The sequence below is a fragment of the Pteropus alecto genome, unplaced genomic scaffold (assembly GCF_000325575.1).
Source record: "Pteropus alecto unplaced genomic scaffold, ASM32557v1 scaffold73, whole genome shotgun sequence".
In the NCBI taxonomy this organism is placed as follows: Eukaryota; Metazoa; Chordata; class Mammalia; order Chiroptera; family Pteropodidae; genus Pteropus; species Pteropus alecto.
The window spans coordinates 3,732,314-3,753,596 of NW_006436284.1; the positions used below are offsets into that span (position 1 = coordinate 3,732,314).

At 36.1% G+C, this 21,283-nt stretch overlaps 1 protein-coding gene across 1 annotated transcript in view; it reads left to right on the forward strand.

The window, feature by feature from the left end:
• Window positions 1-21,283, forward strand: part of ITGA1 (integrin subunit alpha 1) — a 140,222-nt gene that overhangs the window by 86,622 nt on the left and 32,317 nt on the right. The window contains exons 8-13 of the mRNA XM_015589844.2: window positions 1,340-1,490; window positions 8,129-8,294; window positions 11,853-11,926; window positions 12,676-12,820; window positions 18,258-18,400; window positions 20,760-20,903. Of these exons, the coding sequence (XP_015445330.1) occupies window positions 1,340-1,490; window positions 8,129-8,294; window positions 11,853-11,926; window positions 12,676-12,820; window positions 18,258-18,400; window positions 20,760-20,903 (823 nt within the window). The remainder of the gene's footprint in view (window positions 1-1,339; window positions 1,491-8,128; window positions 8,295-11,852; window positions 11,927-12,675; window positions 12,821-18,257; window positions 18,401-20,759; window positions 20,904-21,283) is intronic.

Genomic DNA, 21,283 nt, shown 5'->3' on the forward strand with positions numbered 1-21,283 from the left:
TGTATGCATCAAACAGAATCAAGGCAGTTGTTAACATCTTGTCATATTTGCTTTAAGTCCTTTTAAAAGAAAAATCATCGCAGATAAAATTTCTTTGCTCACATAACCAGGATCCTCTCTCCTTACTCACAAAATACCCACTATTGTCCATTTATGTGCATCTACAGTAAAACTAATGTGTACCATGCAAATTGTTCGGAAAGTTGGTTTAAGACACACGTTTCTTTGGCATATCCCAAATTGCAGCTGCTTGTCCTGATGACCAAAGTAAAATATTTAAATGGACCATTCAGTACAATGATTGCTATATTTTATATCAAAATCTGAAAAATATAATATGAAATCCTTTTATTGTTTCAGTCCTGAGTAAAATGTACTCCTCTCTACCAAGACCCCAGAAAGGAAAGTGAGCTGAATAAAAGAAAGTAACAGAGATGGAGAAAGTGTGCCTGTGTGCCTGTGTGTGTGTGTGTGCCTGTGTGTGTGTGTGTGTGTGTGTGTGTGTGTGTGTGTGTGTAGAAGACACAAAACAAAAATTTCCCCTATCTCCTTTTTCCATAAATGCTCATTGAATTAAATAAAAATTCCTTTCTTTGCCATTAGGTTATAGCATTTTTCCTTTCTCTCCATGCCACCTCTTCCCTCCCCACCCCCAGCACCTCCAGCAGCCTAGTTCAAGACCAAATCTTTTATAGCTACTCCAACCCTCCTGCCCCTATAACCCAGCTCTGTCCCTGATTCAGACCCTCAGACCACCACCATCTTCTGTCTTTTATTCCTATTTTAATCTCTACCCTCTCCAAGAGCACTCTTAAACACTCACAGCCATACAAATATTCTGTTTTCTCCAATCGCCTCTCCTCAGCTCAGACGATTCCCGAGCTGTTCTGTGAATGTCAGCGTAGGTGTAGGGGAAGTGTAGACTAAATCAAAAGCTGCTGCCAAAAGCAGAAGAAAAGAGGCCTGTCAAGCAAGAGTAGAAGAGTTTATATAGAGAAAGTGGTGGCTGGGAGAGTGTTTGAGATCTGACCTTCTCTGAATCTGGTGTGCGTTCCAGTCACACCCTCCTTTTGAAGTTCCTCAAAATGAAACACTGCTGCCTTTTGAATATGGATTGTGGTGATTGGCAAAATAGTGACCTATCTGTCATCTGGGATAAATATAAAGCTATTGCAAATAATGATCATAATGCCTCCACACTCGAACAATGGGCATCAATGTTGATCTCGGAGGGAAAGCACTGGGCTACCTAGATTTCTCAGTGTTTCCATTTTGTTTATTGCTTTGCCTAACCTTGGGGTGGTGTTTTGTTTCCTTCTCTATTGTGTGATTATTTCAGGAAAGAGGCTTTCACTGAAGCTCGGGGCGCCCGAAGGGGGATTAAAAAAGTCATGGTCATTGTGACTGATGGAGAGTCACATGACAATCATCGACTGAATAAGGTCATCCAAGACTGTGAGGATGAAAACATTCAGCGGTTTTCCATAGCCGTAAGTACATGGCTTCAGGTGGCTTTGAAACTCTGGTGTAAAGAGAAAAAGCTGTGTGCATATCATGGATCTTTTATCAAAGTTATGTAAACAACGTTGCAAAGGAGAAACTTCTTCATTTGGATGTAAAATCTGTCCAGGCATGATTTAGTCTTGCCCCTTTTGTGTCCTCAGTGCCCAGCACAGTGCCAGGCCAAACAGAGACTCAATGAACAATCACTGAAAAAAAAGAAAGGAAGAAAACAAGGAAAGATGAAAAGAGGAAGAAGGGAAAAAACATAGGAAGAAATAAGGGATAGTAAGAGAAAGAAAGGGACAAAAATAAGGATGGGAGGGAGGGAGGGAGGGAGGGAGAAGGAAGGAGGGAGGGAGGAAGGGAGGAAGGAAGGAGGGGAGGGAGGGACAAAATTGTTTTAAAAACCAATGTCCGGTAAGTTGTATTTTTTTATTCATCTTTAAAAGGAAGGAAGGAAGGAAGGAAGGAAGGAAGGAAGGAAGGAAGGAAGGAAGGAAAGAAGGAAGGAAGGAAGGAAGGAAGGAAGAAAAGGAACTGAAGACATGCTAGGTAATTAATAAACATTGTCTGCTAATCAATAATTCTTCCTGTAATTTGGGAGGGTGGAAAATCAGGACATGACTCTCATAATAGTATTCAATCCATAACTAGTTCAATCTCTTCTATGGTTGAGAACAATTCCATATGGCCCAGCTTTCACTCACAGATACTGTTCACAATTAGAGTCTATGGCTAGTCTCTTCAGTATGCAAAGCTATTGCATGCCCACTTTGTCCCAGACAACTTGTACCAAAGATACTAACATTTGTTCAACTCCCCTCTGCCCACCCCAGGAGGGTGTAATCTAGCATCCCAGGCCATGGACTGAATTAACCAACCATTAACATTAGGAAAATTTCACTGGAAAGAAAGTATCCATCAATAGATGACTTCTTAGTTTTAAGTGAATCTTCTATCACTTTTACATTGTATCTGGCTACACATGTTGAGTATTTCTTGCCTTTAAATCATTGTTTCCCTTTGTTGGGTCTCTAGTTTATAATTTATACTTTGCCTCCCATTTGATCATAAAGAGATCTCATAATTGCATTAATCTTCCTGGAGAACCATAAAAATCATGAGTTCCTTTCCCATGTTAATCAAGAAATTATGTATTATCAAATCACTCTTCGAAGTGGTATAAATAAAAACGTATGAGAAAATTTTACTTTAGCAATAATTGTTATTTTCTCAATTCATATTTTTCCCCCAGTGAATCTTATAATTTTTAGTTTATGCCAAACTAGGAAACAAAACAGTTTTTTTTTTTATTTCCTCTCTTTGTGCATTCACACAGAAAAGTTTTAGGCACTTCTTAAGATCCATTTATGCTATTATTATCAAATCTACCTGGGGGTCTGGCCAGTTACTGCTTATACTCTTCCTCTTACTCCATCTTTTTTTACCCACCATTTGATCCTGAAAACCATAGAGATGTGTTATACTGAAATATAAGCACTCTGTGATACAACTGCAAACATTTCCTGTTAAACTCTCAGATTTGGTGAGGGTCCTGAGCTGGTTTGAACACTCTAGTCCGTGGTCTCTATTCTATCACTTGAGGATATTAGACATTTCTAGCAAGAATCTGTTTTATATTCAGATTCTAATCTTAAATGATAATGGCTGGGACTATAATGGCTGTGCAACAAGTATCACCTACAGCATTCAAATAAAAATAAGAGAAGTTAGAAAGTATCTTAGAATTTCATTCATCTATACACAAAAGGCACTTTGCTACATGTAAATGAATTGTACACTTTACATTTGGCACATCTGCCTCAAGGGAGCTTCAGTTCTGCATATCTATATCAGGTAAATATTAGCAGAATACCAAATGCCTGGGTTTAACATATTTGCATTAAGTGAAAAGGGAGCAATTTATGTGTTATTATGTATCTTTTCTCATTCATAGGAAGTAATATTTTTACAAGCTACCAGACTCTTGGGTGAAGGATCAAAATACAATTCTCTCTATTTTCATTTTTATTCTATCATGCAAAATAGTTCAAACTGGATAAAAGTCACAGTAATTCCTGGAAATTCTTTTATATTTTCTTCTAAATATATATTTCCATATTGTGCTTATATATTTTATTTTTATTTTTTAAGTACGTCATTTGAGCATTTTCCCCATTGAACTTTATCCATTTGTCTTTGTCCTGTCAGAGCACTAAATGTCTGATAGCATTTATATCACAAGTAAGAACCTCGATCACGCATGGTCCAAAAGTCTTTACAATTTTTATTTGTATTTTCCACTTTATCACTTTACAAGTGAAATGGAAGTTAATGTGTCAGTGCGATAGTGAATCTAGACTATGTTAAATATGAACCAAGAAAGAAAGATGGTGATTTATCAGCCCAGGATTTCATCTAATTTATAGGATAAATTAGGTAAATCTAAGAGAGGAGGCATCTGAAAAATGCAAAGAAAAGGGCTTACAGAAATGACCGACTCAGTCGGTTATAGATTAACCACATCCTATAGATCTCTGAATGGCCTTCTAGAAATTCTGGTCACACCTACAAGACAAACAATCTGTAAATAGATAAGACTGGTGGTCTGGGAATTCCTTTCCCCTTGTAGCCCCCACGCGAAACTTCCCCTCCTCATCCTGAGTCATGAGGTACACATGAAACCTCAGACAAAGGAATCACATGCCCTTTGCATGGACACTGCAAGAGTATATAAGCTGTAAGAAATCTAACCAAGGGGAGCTCGTGCTTTGGTGCTGTTAAGCCCTACGTTCTCCACCAGCTAATAAATTCTCCTTCCTCTAACAAAGTTGCCTGAGCATCCAAATTCTTCTGCCAGGTGTCACTTCCTGCAACAAATCAGTGGGAACTTCAGAGGGATTCACAAGATGCAGAATTTGTATGAATCTAAAAGAAATCCATGTGTAGCAAAACTGCTGACAAAAGGAGCCCAACAGTGTGTCCAGAGAACACCAGGTGTAGGGTGAGGTGCTGAGCAAGGCCACAGTTATCCTGAAAGCCACACCACAGTCGTAATGGAGACCCTGGAGCTCGGAGACTCTCGCCTGCTTACTCTGAAGCAGGTGCATCCAAATGTAATGAGACATCCAATTGTAAAAAAGAGCATTAATTGTTTTAAAGTGAGGATTTATTCAATGTAATAAGAACAAGTGGCTCTTGGGTTTTCCCTCTGTATCTGGACTATTGTTTCCTTTAATTCTCTTCCCTCATCAAGTAGCTACAGGGGGAAAAGCACCAGTGGTCCTTTTGGCTGTTTGGCATTTGCTCTTCTGCCAGGTAGACAGGAAATGAGTTTTGTGTTCTGGTATAAGTTGTAAGTTCTCGGTATAGACTTTCCTACCAAAACTCTTGACAGTAGTTGAGAGTAAGTCCAAAAGTCAAAAAGCTACTCAAATGATGGGCCGATTACCTTAGAGCCAACTCCAGTTTTCCTAAATGTGCACTTCTTCAAAGCAGCTCAAAGTTCTCTCCAGACATTAGGGCAGTAGGCCTCACAAACACGTTACACGCGGAGGAGCTAAGAAACCAAAACCCCAATCAAGACATAGAACATGTCTATCACCCCTAGAAAGTTTCCCTTGTACTTCCTTTCATTTTTAATATGCACCTTCTATAGCAATCACTGATATAACTTATGCTGATGCAGGACAGGGCAAATTTCCCCGAGTGGAAGGGAGACCAAGCCCTCCACCGAGAGGAGAAGAAGGTCCTTTGATGGAGAATGAAGAAAGAATTCAACACACACATCAAAGTTAGAGTCAAAAGGAAAGTTTATTAGAAAAGGGATAACACTCCATAGAGTGTGGTCTCCTCTCAGAGGCAGAGAGAAGATGGACAATGAGAGCGAGAGACGAAGTAAAGGCACTGAGAGGGGACCCCTGAGTGTCCCAGGAATTCAGTTTATATGTCATTCTTTAGTTCCCGTTTCCTTTGAAATGGACATAAAGTGAGAAAGGGGAAGAATATGTATCGTGAAAAGGTAAGACTATGTAGGGTGAAAAGCCTGTTGGCAGTTCCCAGCCTTTAATCCATAGATTCCCGTTAGCCATAGGGAATGAGGTTCCTGTTTTCCCCTTCTCCAGTCTGTAGAATGAGTCCTTAGTAATCCAGTAGAAATCTTCCTTTCTTCTGAAGGTGCCCTCCTTGCCTGGCTGCAGGGCTGATCAGCACATTGCAGTCTCTGATTGTGGCCCGATTAACACTTTAATTCTCTTGCCTCCTCCCTACATTAATACCACAATAGATTAAGCTGCCAGTTCTATTTTATGTAAATGAAATCATAGGATATGTGTTCTTTTGTGTTAAGCTTTTCATTCAACATAATGTTATATTATCTAAAATATTACCCATAATATTTTGTGTATTAGTGATTCATCCTTTTTATTATTATCCATTGTATAAACATACCACAATTTGTTCTATATTCTACTATTTATGGACTTTTAAGTTATTTCCAGTTTGGTTATTATGCTCCATAAATACTGACAAAAAATGTAAAAAGTAAAATCAAAGTAATAATCTTCAAGTAACACTTGCACCGAGGTAAAAATGAGACTATTGTATCTTATTACAAAAAGAAATCAATGTAAACAAAAAAAAACTTAAAAAACATATTTAAGCAAAAATAAGGGAGACACACTGAATCTAATAGAGAGAAATAAAAAATAATGGTACACATTTTTCCAATATTTTTCTTAAAAAATCTTCTCATTCTTTATGTCCATAATTGCCATTTTCTTAATGCCACTTTTATACAATAAAATAATTGGGTTCTATTTACATGTTGTTTTTTTTAACATTTTAGATTTTAAATTTACGTAGTTTTTAAAAGATATTTTCATTTATTTCAACTTGAACATTTATTTTTATACTAAAAACTAAATTTTAAAAATGTTTACTTAAAAACTAAATTTTTAGGCAGAAAAAGTACAAACCATAAAATTTATTAGTTGGAATTCATCAAAATAAACATTTCTGCTGTTCAAATAATACTGTTAAGAAAAAGGAAAGACAGCCCACAGACTGGGAGAAAATATCTGTGAAACACATAGAGGACTTGTATCCAAAATATATACAAAACCTCAGAACTCAATAACAAAAAAATAAACCATCCATTTATTTAATTGGCAAAAGATTTGAATAGACACCACGCGGAAGAAGAAATGCGATGGCAAATAAGCACCTTAAAAGGTCTCAATATCGTTAATCATGAGGGAAATATAAATTAAATGAGATACCACTACGCACCAATGGAATTGCTGAAACTGAAGCAAGCAAACAAAAAATCTGATACCAAGTGTTGGCAAAGATGCAAAGCAACTGGATCTCTCATACGTTGCTTGTGAGAATGGCAATGAGGCAAAGCTGAACAGCCACTCTTGGAAAACAGTTTGGCAGTTTCTTATGAAGTTAGACATACACTTACTGTGGAGTCCAGCACTCTCATTCCTAGATCTTTACTCAAAAGAAAAGAAAACATCCACACAAAGACCTATGCCTAAATATTTATAGCAGCTTTACTCATAATCACTTGAAACTGAAAACAACGCGAATGTCCTCAACGAATAAATTGTTGCACATCTATACAGTGGAGTCCTACTCTGCAATAAAAAGGATGAAATTTCTGATACTCGAGGCAACACGGATGACTATCAAAAGCAGCCAGACACAAAAGGCTATATATAGACTATATGATTCCTTAAATATGACATTCTGGAAAAAGCAAAGCTATAAGGACAAGAAATACGTCAGTGTGAGGGGTTGATGGAAAAGGGGTTAGCTACAAAGTAGCAAGAGGGAACTTTTGTGGGTGATGGAAATATTCCACATCTCAAATGGATTTGTCAAAACTCATAGAATTATATATCTAAAAAGGATGAATTTTACTGTATATAAATTCAACAAATCTTAGATCCTGAGAAGCCTTACTTTAAAAAATAAACTAAATGTTCAAGAAAACCTTCTAGAATTCTAAATAATGTTGTTAACTAATAACAGATAATTCCTGCCTCTCTTCTCTATAGAAAAGAATGTCTCCGTCCTGAGCATTTGATTTCAAACAAGAAGGCTCAATTGTTTATTTTCTAGATTGCCAAATTAGATTACTAGTTAGTCCAATATCTGTTTAAAATGTACATGTGTTGGACTGTCCCTTGGTAAGATTTTCAGGAAAAACTGCCTATTCAAGATCAAGCAAGCCACTTGCTAATTGCTTTTGCCAGCAAGTGATGATGTCACTAGCTGGAATAATATCAGAGACATTCAGAAACTACAACATTACTTTTGAACTGTCAGATTTCAGAGGCACGGCTATGAAACAGAGATGCAGGAACGAAGAAAAGAAACTTTCACAAACGTACAAGATTGCCCTTTAAATTTTCTTACACCTATTATAGTATGTAATAGTTAATATTAGAGAATCTACATATTCTGAAAATTACTCTTCCAAGAATGTGACAGTACATAAAAACTGCATTATGCTAAGATACTATATCCAATCTCTTGTTTACCGACAAAAAGCTTGAGATCCTTGTTTAACACATAGAATTTAAAATATATTCTTCCCATTTTTGTTGTATCTTAGATTCTTGGCAGCTATAATCGAGGAAATTTAAGCACTGAAAAATTTGTGGAGGAAATAAAATCAATTGCAAGTGAGCCCACTGAAAAGCATTTCTTCAACGTTTCAGATGAATTGGCTCTAGTCACTATTGTCGAAGCTCTGGGAGAAAGAATATTTGCCCTGGAAGGTATGACTTTTTCTCATAATTCTGCATGTTCACTTTACAATTCAAACTCAATGCAATGGGTTTGGGTATTTCTTCCTACCACATAGCTAATGCATTTTTACTATGTACAGTAGCCAGCATGGAACAATGTCCTTTTATATAAATCTATCGTTGAGATAGGTGGCTATTTCACACAGCACTGTGTCTGCTGGACGCTGTCTTTGTAAGGACATGGCAGTGCTGATGTGAGAGCTGATGAAGACAATGGTCAATGTAGGCGTTCAGAAACAAAAATGTGCCCATGTGTTTTATTTCTTTTCCTTGACACAGGTTTAGAAAATGGAGACATTAATTAGCTCAAGTTTTGTGTTTTTTCTTTTTTTCATTTATTTCATTTTGAGCTTCTATGGGGCTGTTCTAATGCAATAACTTCTTTGTTTATTTTCTCCTATATTACTCCTTGCCCATTTTAAAGGTCTTCATGAAACTCTGCCTCAAGTCCCATGGCAGCGAAAACTTCAGTTCGCTGTATTTATCTAAATCGTACCACTTCTTTTAGATTTTTTTCTTTAATTTTTCAATGGCAACTGGCTTTTGGGGATAACGAGTAGTGCACTCCCTCTGCCTTAGGTAGATGTCAATAACAAATTACTTAGGAACTAGATCTTTCCTTACAAAAGAGAAGTCTTCGGAATTGTTATGCCAGGCAAATTGAAAAAGGCCCTTCACGTCTTCTGATAATCTGGAGACTCAGAGAACAAGCCTTTTTTCTCAACCTAGGATGATACACCACCAGAATTCTACTATTATGCTCCATCCAAATTCAAATGACTCTGTCTTCGTGAGGACACACTGAAGGACTGTGGTTTCTGCATCTTAAACATAGAAATTTAAAGGTACTTGCTTAGTCTCCTTGAAATGACCTAATCATGGGAAACAGAACAACAAAATGGGAAGGTGACATAACCAAAAAAAGGTAAACCATTTTGATTAAGCATCAAGGGACAAGGAAAAGGAAGAAAAGTGACTAATAGAGAATATTAAAATGCATAGAAAGAAAAAACATGATTTAGAGCAATGGATTTCAAACTTTTTTAACAGCGACCCATGATGATAACTACGCTTTGCTTTGTGTTCCAGTGTACACACATCTATGCATATAAAATAAAACAGAAGTTCACAAAAGAATCCTTGTTATATGCCATGCACTATGATATTGTCTCATCTCTTCCATTCTACTCTCTTCTTTTTCAATTAAAAAAAATTGCTGGTTATGACTCGCCCTGTTGATTTCATGACTGGATCACAACCAGAAAGAAGAAAGTTTGATTAAGAGATGATGGAAACCTACAGACCCTTGAGACTGAATTTCTCTAGTTCTCTCTTGCCCTGGCTCCTTTCCCCTTGTGCCTTTAGAAACAGAACACTAGAATTATTTATCAGTCCAAAGTCACAGCTGCTTCTGAAGAACTTGGCCGTCTTACTGTTAAGTGGCTTTCGTCTCACAACAGCTATCCCAGTGTCATTTACTAGTAGGCCAGATAGTGAGCTTAGCTCTCCTTAAGGAAACATATTAGGTTTTCCAAGTCATCGTGCTCTCTTAATTTTTTAATAAACATGGGCCAAGATATGATAGGAACAATCTGTAAAGATCATTTTAAAGAAAAAGTACTGAGCTACATTAGGTAGTTAAATACAATACAGGCTCATTTCTAAATCTCATCTTAAGTAAGCAAGTAAATATAACCTAAGACTTGTAGAAATGAAGCCTAGTTCAGCTGCTGGATGGGGGAGGGTTCGACTTGCCTTAAATGAGGTTTTCGGATTGTTTCTAACCTAAACACACCATGAGTTAAACTTTGCACATTGGAGTGCCCAATGATGCCAAGAAGTTTCAATATTTAAAAATAAAATTATTTTGAAAAGAACTCCCCAAATTAAAAAATGTCTCTCACATCTTTGCTACTGTGCTTTCAGGGATAACCAAAAGCGAGTGTTTTGACTCGCCTATTCCTGATTTTTTCTTTCATAATGAGATCATAAAGGGTTCCATTTCCTTATTACTTGGGAAATCTCCATTTCCTATCACCATTTACCATGAGACAGTAAATAGCAGAATTATGAAATTCCTGCTTGCCAAGGACAGTGCTTCCTAGTGAGGTAAACGTGCTAGCAACTTACCCAATAAAATCGGGAAATGTTCTAGCATCTCCCTTTCCTACCAAACATTGGGAAAAATGTGGAAATTCCTAACCAGAGGCTGTACAGTGGTTAGAGTAGTTATCTCAACACCTACGAACAGTCCAGGGAGGAGAGCTGATAGCAAGAAGTTCAAGAATGAACAATGTACCACGATGCCCATTCAGCAGACAAGTGTCAGAGCTTCCTTCTTCCTGTTCTCAGCTATGAACGGAACAGCAGCACAGGAAGGTGCTGGAAATATGAAGGTATTTGCTGCTGCATGCTTATAACTGATCTTGCAAAGATAAATGAGAAAGCACCTTACAGTATTGTGGACTTAAAAATAAAGGTTTAAATTAAGTTAAAGTGCATCTCAGTCATTTAAATCAGAGAGCGATTTGTGAAATTAAATTGATATGTTTGAATCATTGATTGGTTTTCCCATTTAATTGGTTCTATAAAAAGTAATTAATTGCTGATGTATTTGTTAACAACTTTATGCTAGTAAATGACTAGCAAATAAGCTTGATTCCACAAATTTGAGTATTCTCATGCCTCAATGAAAAGGCAGATTGACATTCTTAAAATTACACTCTATTTTTAACTTCTCTGCAAGGCCAAATAAATCAGTAATTCCCTGCTGAAAGCAAATAAATCAACATTCCCCCAATCCCCTCAGGAGACTGTGGCTTTGGGTTGGTGAATATTTTGAGAGTAGCACATTTCTGTAGAGTGCTCTGGATTATCTCTGCATTTTAATAAAGAGCTTCAAAATGGGCACAGAATCTTTAAAAAAAAAAAATGTGATTGAATGGTATGTGGCCCAGAGCCTTGTCAAAAAGTCCCCTCTTGATCTGTGATACCCACCGCCAGAAATGAGAGCAAATACAGACCCAGAATCCCTACATCCTTTATCAAACAATGGAATTCTGAGAGGATCTTTAGACAGAAATACAGGCGGGGCTGGTAGAATAGAGAAACCTCTTTAAAATGTTAATGAACTTTTCTCAGCCAGGTAAAGTGTCAGGTCTCAAAATTCCCAGGGTGGGAGGATGAGACAGAGGTTTCCTACTGCAGGACTTTTCGGCTTTAACAACATGCATGGAGAACACCATTGGATCTGTAAGCACGCTAGAGTATAAGAAACCACAGCATGGATGGAGATTTTTCAACAACTCCAGCAAAGGTGTGAAAGCCAATGGGCAAGAATGCGAGACACAGCCCTTCTAACTCTCTGTGCTCTACCCAGATTGACAAAATTTTGGATTGACAAAAATGTGACTGAAAATGCCTTAAAGATATTGAAGTTCTGGTTGGTAAAGACCACAGGCTGTGCTAGGTCTCTGTCTTCTGCAAATCAGCAGTGTGCTAAAAGGCATTTATTTTCCTATGTTACAGCTACAGCTGACCAGTCAGCAGCTTCATTTGAAATGGAAATGTCTCAGACCGGTTTCAGTGCTCATTATTCACGGGTATGTTGACCACCTGTGAATGAAATACACTTTTTTTTTCATTTCAAGAAAATAAAAGATATTTCAAGGCTATGAAATATCTTTTTTCTGAGGTTTTTCTCTCTTAAAACCAATACTTTGGCATCAGCATTACAAGTGCAACTTGCAGTTCATGGCTTGAACAGTTATTCAGATTGTGATGACATTTCTAATCCAAATAGGAAAATGGCATTTCACAAGCTTCGTACTAGAAAAACATATTCTCTCACACAGCTCACTGCATTGTACTAATAATTGCAAATCAGTTTGAGGTCTGTCTTATTTGGTTATACATCTGGATAAATGAAATACTTAATTTAAAATACTTGCTAATGATATGGAAGGTATCATGTTCTCAGTGTCAAGGTATTCGAAGCTTTTACTAGAATTCCAAGTTGAAGACCCAGGATTCTTGGCATCCAGAATAAAGCAGAAAGGCAAGATTAGAAAATATATAATTTGTAGTTGATAGAAGAAAAGGCATCATGACCCATGCAATGGAATATTGACATTTCAATGTGCAACTGTACTGTATAACCTAGGGCAAGTTACTTATTCTGCCTCAGTTTCCTCTTCCATAAAATAGAGATGGTAATAATGGCATCTAGCTCATTATATGAGCATTATATGAGTTAATATATGTAAAGCACCTATCACATTGCTAATACTATGTATGTGTTTGCTCTTGCTATTTTTATTAAATATCATTGTTTTCTCTATTTGAATATAAGGACTGGGTCATGCTTGGAGCAGTAGGAGCCTATGATTGGAATGGAACAGTCGTCATGCAGAAGGCTAATCAAATCATAATCCCCCAAAACACGACCTTTAACGTTAAGTCTACCAAAAAGAATGAACCACTTGCTTCTTATTTAGGTAAAGTTTGATTTGAATGTAACTAATAGGAATTTATTGGTTTTTATTTTTTTTTATTTTTAGCATGTTTTGCTTATATTTATACAGGCTAACTTCCAACTAGGTAGAGAGATCACTTCCAAAAGTCAGCTATTTTACAGGATTCATGAAAGTTTCCAGGCCTCTGAGCATCCTTAGTCAAAATAACAGAATATGGAAGTCATTCTTTCACAGAAGGAACATCTAGTGCAAGAAATAATTTAGGCTGATATGTGTACTTTTGCGGGTCTCCCTGTGTCTGGTATTCTCTTTAACTTCAAGACGAGCTTTGGACCTGGTGAACAGGAATGAGAGTAGAAAAAGAAACCTTGACAGCCTATATCCCAAAAATCAGACTTCCATATTCTCTTATTTTCTTTTATTCTATTTTATTGTGAGAACTCTTACATAAGATTTACCCTCTTAACTAATTTTTAAGTATGTATTATTGTTGACTATCCATATTCTCTTAAACATCATCTATCATTATTTTTTATGGGTCCTAATTTTAGGGGGAAATTAATTTGTTTTGTCATGTAACTTGTCTAATAGCTCCATTCACAATAAGACAAATATTGAACTTCAACGCAGTGTTGTAACATCATCTTATTTTTCCAAAGACTTGCCTGGGATAAGGAGGGGTGTGTCTGATGTCATTTTATTCTAGGTCTGTACAAGGCAGGAAGCTGCCTAGGGGATCCAGGGGACTCTTCTATCACTAAATGATCGTGGTAAACAGTTGGAAGGTCCTAGGATGGAAAGGACCCTCAAGGTCTGGTTTCTCAGCTCTTTATTCACTCATCAAATATTTTGGAAGGACCACTTTTGCTCCAAGCATTGTTCTTGGTGCTGGGGATATAGTGGTAAGGAAAACAAATATCTCGCAGTGTTCGCATTTTAGCATGTTGGCATTCCTCTCTGGAATCTTTCTGTCCTGGAGGCAAATCTATTTCTCTCTCTATCCTAGTTTTTTTTTTCTATTTTAGGAGGAAGGTTTGGGGTATTTACTGGTAGGTCTATACACCTTTATATTTGAGGACACATATTAAAGCTGTAGAGGCGACAGAACTTAAGAATAAAAAGCCTAACGGTTTTAAAGAAATAAAAAAGTAATGGTAAGCAGCAGATAGAATGTGAGTGCTAAAACCCATTCAACACATGTTGGATTGCATTAATGAAAGTCTAGTCTATTTCTCATTAAAGTCCTATTAGATTCTGCCCTGATCAGAGAACAGCTAGAATATTCATCCCATTGGTCTAAGCATCACGCATTACAAAAGAAAATGCCAAACTAAGATATGCCAGTAAAAGATTATCTAAAGGATACAAATCTGGAAACAATACCCTTCTACTTGTCCTTGTCCTCAAAAAACCTGAAGAAATTGATGGTTAGAAAACGAAGTGTACACTGAAGGTCTTTTAAGTATTTAGAGAATTGTGATGTAAAATAAAGGGGTTGGGCTTAAAATTCATAGCAGATTTTAGCATTAAAAGAGATCTTAGCGTATAGCAAACATCTAATTTTCAAAATTAAAAAATCGAAGAATAGAAAAATTATGTCACAGCTACCTATGACAATCTGAAGCTACAATCTAGGTCTCTCGATTCTTATTCAAATGTTCATTTCACCATACCCAAATGCCTGACTCTGGGTTGATCAAGAAAGCATTTATAAATAATGAGTACCTACAGTGTGCCAAACATTGACTTATAAATTGAGGATAACCAGATAAATAAGGTGTATCTATCCATTAATTGATGAAGCTTATTTTTTTTTGAATGAGAGATGACAGATGATGAAACAAGCAGTCATTGTCAGTATAATATACACTGTAACATAGAATACCTAAAAAAAGACAACAAAAAGTTATATTCGATAGCTTATACAGGTTCTTCATATTCTAAGATTCTGTGAGACTGTTTTATAGGAAATACTTTGGAATCAAGAACCAGGTTAACCAAAGGCTCCTTTCAAGAAGAATCGTTGAACATTTATCCTCATATATAATAGTGGCATATAAATTACTATAACTCTGTAGGAAGGTCATTTGACAATGTATACACAGAGCCATAAAAATTTTCACACCACATTGACCCCGAAATTTCACTCTGAGAATCTAACCTAAGAAAAAAATTCAGTTATTTAAGAATACCAACTGAGAAATGATTTTCATTATTTATGTATTGTTATTTATGATGTTGGGGGAAATAGCATATCCTAATGTCCAAAAATATTGAATAGTTAAGTAAATGGTAAATTCACTTAATGGAGCCTTATACACCCATATAAATAAAAATTATAAAGCTACTGATCCTATGTGATACTAAAGACTTGAAGTGATGATGTCACTGGGTGTACATTCAGAGATATTCTGAGATCATGGGGACTTGAGTTTGTTTTCTGACTCTGCCCCTGGCTATGACTTTAGGCCTGTTACTTTATTCCTCAAAGTTTCAGTTTGTTTATTTTTAAAATGGAAATAATTACTATATATGTTATATGTAATATATATAATTTGGGTTGTTATAAATATTAAATAATACCTATAAGTTGCTTAGTATTACACCTAACAGATAGTCAACACTCAGTAGGTGTTGTCTATTTTTTATTATTATGTAATATTAAATAATAAACATTCCTCTTCCTAGTATTGTGGTAGGCAGAATAATGACCCCGAAGATGTCCATGTCCTTATCCCCAGTCTCGGACCTTATATGGCAAAAGGAACTTTGCAGATGTGATTAATACGATGTTTTCTTGTTTGTTTTGAAAATCATTTTGTCAGCTTAGTCACAGGTTAGTGCATAAGACATAAAGTTTAATATATGTAAGATTTCTTTCAAAATAGGAAAGCACCCAGAAAGGGGCAGGGGAGAAAACTATTTTCTCTCAAATATTATTCTAAATTGAAATGAGGCTTTCAAAAATGTTCCTGTGTTACAAATTAAGAAGGGTTTGAACATATGAACAAACTCTGTGTGGACTGAAAGTTGTTAGACTATGGAAAATCTTATGGAGGAGGCAAAGTAAGAGGTAAATACTCTATTAAAAATCCCATACTAACCAATAATGATCAGAAAGAAGTAGGAACTGAACTGTTGAAGCTCCCTCAGGATGTAGTCACGCGCCCATCTTTCTGTAACCCAGTAACTAAGTGCCTTATGCCAATATGAGCTTAGCAAGTGGTTTTGATGGTGGGAATGCAGTCCAGATGCTGTTCCCTGCCTCCTCCACCCACAGTTTGCTGATTTCTAATCATGCCAGACACACTCAAAAGGAAAAATGTGAGGCAAATGCTTGAAATCAAGACAGATCACACCTGTTTCCCATTACCTCACTAAATCCTTGCACTTTTCCCAAGAAGTGAATTATTAGAGTTGACAGGATTTATTCTATATAAATGCATGCACAGGGCTATGCCATCAATTCCTTTCTCTTCAGTTTTGTGCTTTTCTTTTTCAGGAAACAATATTATTAAGTTTAAATGTTTATAATTATTTTCCTTTCATTAAAATTAGGCATTGCTAGGCCTCTTTCTCCTCCGTGTTGTCTTACATGCTCCAGCTTTAGCCAGTAACTACCTAATTGGGGGTTACAGCCAAGTTACTGTGAAGATTTCAGCTAATAGTTTAAGTTATCAAGTGCAAATTATTAAAGTCGATTAGCTAAATAATTACACAACTCCAAGCCTCAAACATAATTTTCAACTTATTTTTAAAGGTTCTTTTATCAGTTTGCATTCATTGTTCTGAAAATGAGAACAGAAGAGTCAGTGTGTACTAACACTCATCCTACTTCCTTGTTAATATTTCTTAGTAGAATAGCATGAAATAAAACATCCTTTGTTTTGCATAGTCTTTTCCTGTTTGTTTGTATATTAACATGACTCTAAAGCTTTATTTTTTAAACAATATACTAGCTAATAACATAAACATATAACATATTACATGTTTGAAAAAGCAGCAGATAGAATGTGAGTGCTAAAACCCATTCAACACATGTTGGATTGCATTAATGAAAGTCTAGTCTATCATGGATAATAATTTTTAAAAGCTCAGAGAAAGATGAAGAAATGAGAATGTGAGAAAAATATTCATGAGGAAAAATATGCCTGAGAGATTGTGTTTCTTTAGCACTTGTAAGACTAAAATATATTTTAGTACAAAAGCCTCTGTGTTTTTTAAAAAAATTTTGGAAGAAGGTGAAAGTATTACCTTATAGTAAAATACTTGGTAAGTAAATTATTAATATAATCTTTTTCTCTGTAAGAAATGTTATTCGGTAGCATTTTCAGAAAGAACCTGCTTTCTGCTCCTGTGATGGACAGCTCTGGTTATTAGAACATTTCTTCTTTCTGCAGAGTTAAAATCTGCATGTGGTAATTTTTATTTATTAACTTAGTTCTACTCTCTAGACACACAATAAATCTAATTCTTCACTTAGAAATTAATAATAATCTGCCTTAAAGATGCAATTTAAAAACTTAAGGAACATGAAAGCTGAATTAAACAGAGGAATCATTAAGCATGAAAAACTGTTCATGCTCACTTTTAATCAAACAAATGCAAATTAAAATCACAACAAGCTACTATTATTAGGGGATGTTTAACATTAGAACATACACAATTTAAATAAGAATAGTGATACACAGTGTTTGGAAGAGATTGATAAAACTAGTCTCTTCTTTGGTTGCTCATGGAATTAATTAGTACAAATGTTCTGGAAAGAATTTGCTAGACACAATAAGAACCATTAAAAATTTGATCCAGTAATCTATTCCATGAAATTTATCATCAAAACAATCCAAAAGAAAAAAAAATTAAATGTTGAAAGATGTCTTTCCAGGCTTAAGTATAATACCAAAAAATTAAAAACCACCTAAATTCCACCATTCCATCAGGGAATAATCTTGTGGTATAAATGCAAGCCTTTATGACTTAGAGAAATCAGCTTCAAGCGTTTAAAAATGTAATTTAAAAGCCTAGGACACAATACAGCAAAGGCTTGCATTTGTTATAATTCCAACTATATAAAATTATTGATTTCAATAGCATGTGTCCAAATGAAATAAAACTGATTTATTACAAAGTAGTAAACTCAGATTGCAAGAGTTCTTTTTTTTTCCTTTTTCTGTCAATGTTATTATAATTTGTGCCTCTAAACAGTGAAAAACTGAGATTGAGAGTAAAAACAACGGTTTTCTGGAGAAAACCGTTGTGGTATAGAATTACAGAGCACACTAAAAGCTTCTGCCAAAACAAACTTACCTGCATTTAAAAAATATATTTATTTTCAAAAAAAGAGAAGTCCATGTTAAAATATAAAAATGATTCTCCCAACTATTTAAAGTGGATCTGCATTTATTCCATGCAGACTTTAAGGGGTCAGAGAGCATATCTGGCATCTCTCCTTTGTTAGGTTACACAGTAAACTCTGCCACCATTCCTGGAGACGTGCTTTACATTGCGGGCCAGCCCCGGTACAACCACACAGGCCAGGTTGTCATCTACAGGATGGAAGATGGAGACATCAGAATTCTCCAGACACTCTGCGGAGAACAGGTGAGCTTAAAAATTATTGTTTTAAATTAATCCATTTATACTCTACGTAAATTTAACTTAACTGTCTATTGTCTTAAAGTTTTAAAACGCCAGTACCTCCATGTTCAACATCAACTGAGAACAGGGCCCTGCGTTAGGTTCCTGGAGGCATGTAAAGTGTCTGTATCGTAGCCTCAGGAATATTTCAGTTTGATGGGGTGGGGCAAGATGTATAGATAATAGATGTAAATATATTTACAAACATAAATAGAGATAAGAAAAAAGATCTAAAACATTAAGAAGCATGAAAGTGACAGTGGCACAGACAGTAACTTTAGAAGATGGAAAGATTGTTTTAAGCTAGGATTAGTATGGAAAATCTTGAGAGAAAATTTGAACTAGTCTAGAAGGAAAGTCAGAATGTAGATAGGTAGAAAGAGGAGTGAAAGAGCCAGGTACAAAGATGGTGCGAGGGTTTGAATGACAGGCTAACGAATCAAGATTTTCTCCTGACGCTAACTGGAAATTATTTGTAACATGTAAAATTGAAAAATCTCATTAGATAAGATTGACTATTAAAAGTCGTTTAAGAAATTATACATGTAACATATAAATATAAGTGTAGATAAATAGTTTTAAAACTGAAAGAAACATCTATGGTTTTGTTGATTATTATTGAATTGTAATAATTTGGTTAATTTATTTTTTTTTTTTAGTTTTCTGTATTTATTTTCCAAGTGTTCTATTATAAGAATTTGTTAATTTTCTTCTGCCATCCTCATGAGATGAGGGGATTCTCAAACTTCACTAAATATTCCAACTCGCTAGCCCACACGCACACAAACTACTCCTAAGGACGGGGCAGCAGCAGCCTTCGGCCCCTGCAGGAGACCTTGCAGCAAGCAGCCCAGCACGACAGTGCAGCTTAGGTGCAAGGGGACAGACAGGTCAGGCAGGGCAGGAGCTGCCCTGGCTTTAAAGCCCCACAGGAGCCAATATCTTTTATAATACCGCAGACATAGCTTCCAGGGACATTTGAGGAGAGGATCACGAATGATTTAAACTATGAATGCTTCGAGGTTCAAGCCTGGAATCTGGGAGAAAGACAGCACCATGATTAAAATGTCAGCGACCCATGTAGTTTAGATCTTTTTTTTAATTATAATTTGGTTTTAGTCATGTTTCCTATAACAGTGAGCACAAATTTAAATGGTTGCAGGTGCCAGATAGGTAAAGTAAACGAATAAGCTGCTGGACAGAAGATAATAGGAAGTGTGGGGCCTTGGCAGCTCACGTGCCATGTAAAGGTTGCAGCACCCATGTGGGAATGCAGGACCAAAGTTGACAGATCTTATATTTTATTTCTATTTGTAACTAATTAAACTTAAAAAAAAAAAAACAAACTTTTAAATCCTTCACAAGCTTGTGAGAAAAGGACATTCAAATGTCAATGCCTAATAGTTGTCTAAATGTCTAGCAATGTCTAGAAATGTAGAACTGGATCCTTGAGAAAGAGGATGGAATGAAATGTTCAATTTGTGGTAATGGAAATGTTTGGGAAGGATTGCTCATCTAGGGTAAGGAGAATGGGGAGAAAAATGCAAGTCTGAGCTCAGGAGAAGCCAAAATCTAGGGAGTGGGAGGAGAGAAGGGAGCCAGCAAAGATGAAATGGAAGGCTGGTCTATGAAGGAGTGGCAGAATCAGGAAAGCAAAAATAAAATCATGGAAGCTAAGACAGGAAGTGTCAATAAGAGAATTATCAAGAACATCAATTTTAAGCACAGTCAATATTTGGGAAAGTTATTGCATTTTGATAATGAAGTATAGTGTATGTCCCTACACTTTCCTAAAATACGTTCTTATCTTTAAAAGAGATAACATATCGCTGCAAGGAGATGATCCTCTGCAATCTTTTTACATTTTTCTATCTCCTGTAGCTGCTGGGACAAAACTAAACCATTTTGTTGAGTAGACAATCTTCTAAGACTACAAGGAGAAATATACTGCCCCTGTATTTCAGTATGATTCAGCTCCTCGTGATGTATTTTATTTCCTTTTTAAAAAAATCATTGTGATATTACTGATCTCTTCTGATTTATAGAGAGGAAAGAGATTAGGGTAAAATCTAAAGGAAATCATTTCTCTTACTCTCAAGCTACAGAATCTATAACCACTACTCATCCTCCAGGATGGGCGTGACTAATAGCCATTGAACCTCTTGCAAGAGCCAATCAGAGTTCTCAGGTAGCATCAGTTTCTATAGTTCGTTTCCTTTGCCATCTGAATCTCACTTGGTAGAAGTAAAAGAAATGCAGGTTTTTAGCTTCCTTGAGAAATTGTGATGTTCATCAGACTGTTTTGTTCTGTTTCGTGTTCTAGATCGGTTCCTACTTTGGTGGTGTTTTAACAACAGTTGACATTGATAAAGATTCTCATACTGACATTCTTCTGGTTGGGGCTCCCATGTACATGGGGACAGAGAAGGAGGAGCAAGGAAGAGTGTATGTGTACGCTCTGAATCAGGTAATGGGAACTGTGAGTTTGGTGGAAATCCAAGAGGACCTCTCCTTTCCTTTCAGTTTTGAACATATACTGTAGTTTTAATTTTTCACTCACTTTGGAAAAAGAAACAAAGGATCTTTCAGGCCCCATTTACCCCCACTGACCTCTCAGTCTCTAAATGAACATTTAAAATTCTAATAAAGTAGTTCAAACCATTAGATATTTTTTTGCTCAGAAGTGTGAAGTGTTTTTTAACGGAATATATAGGATAAAGATAAATCTCACTAAACTGCTAAAGAAACTCACAGGGCAGTCGTTCATGAACTCCGGCTTCGAGGATAGGTAGTATTAGCAGGGTGGGTGGTAAGCTGGGGGGCAGGGGGGGGAGGTGAAGAGATTGG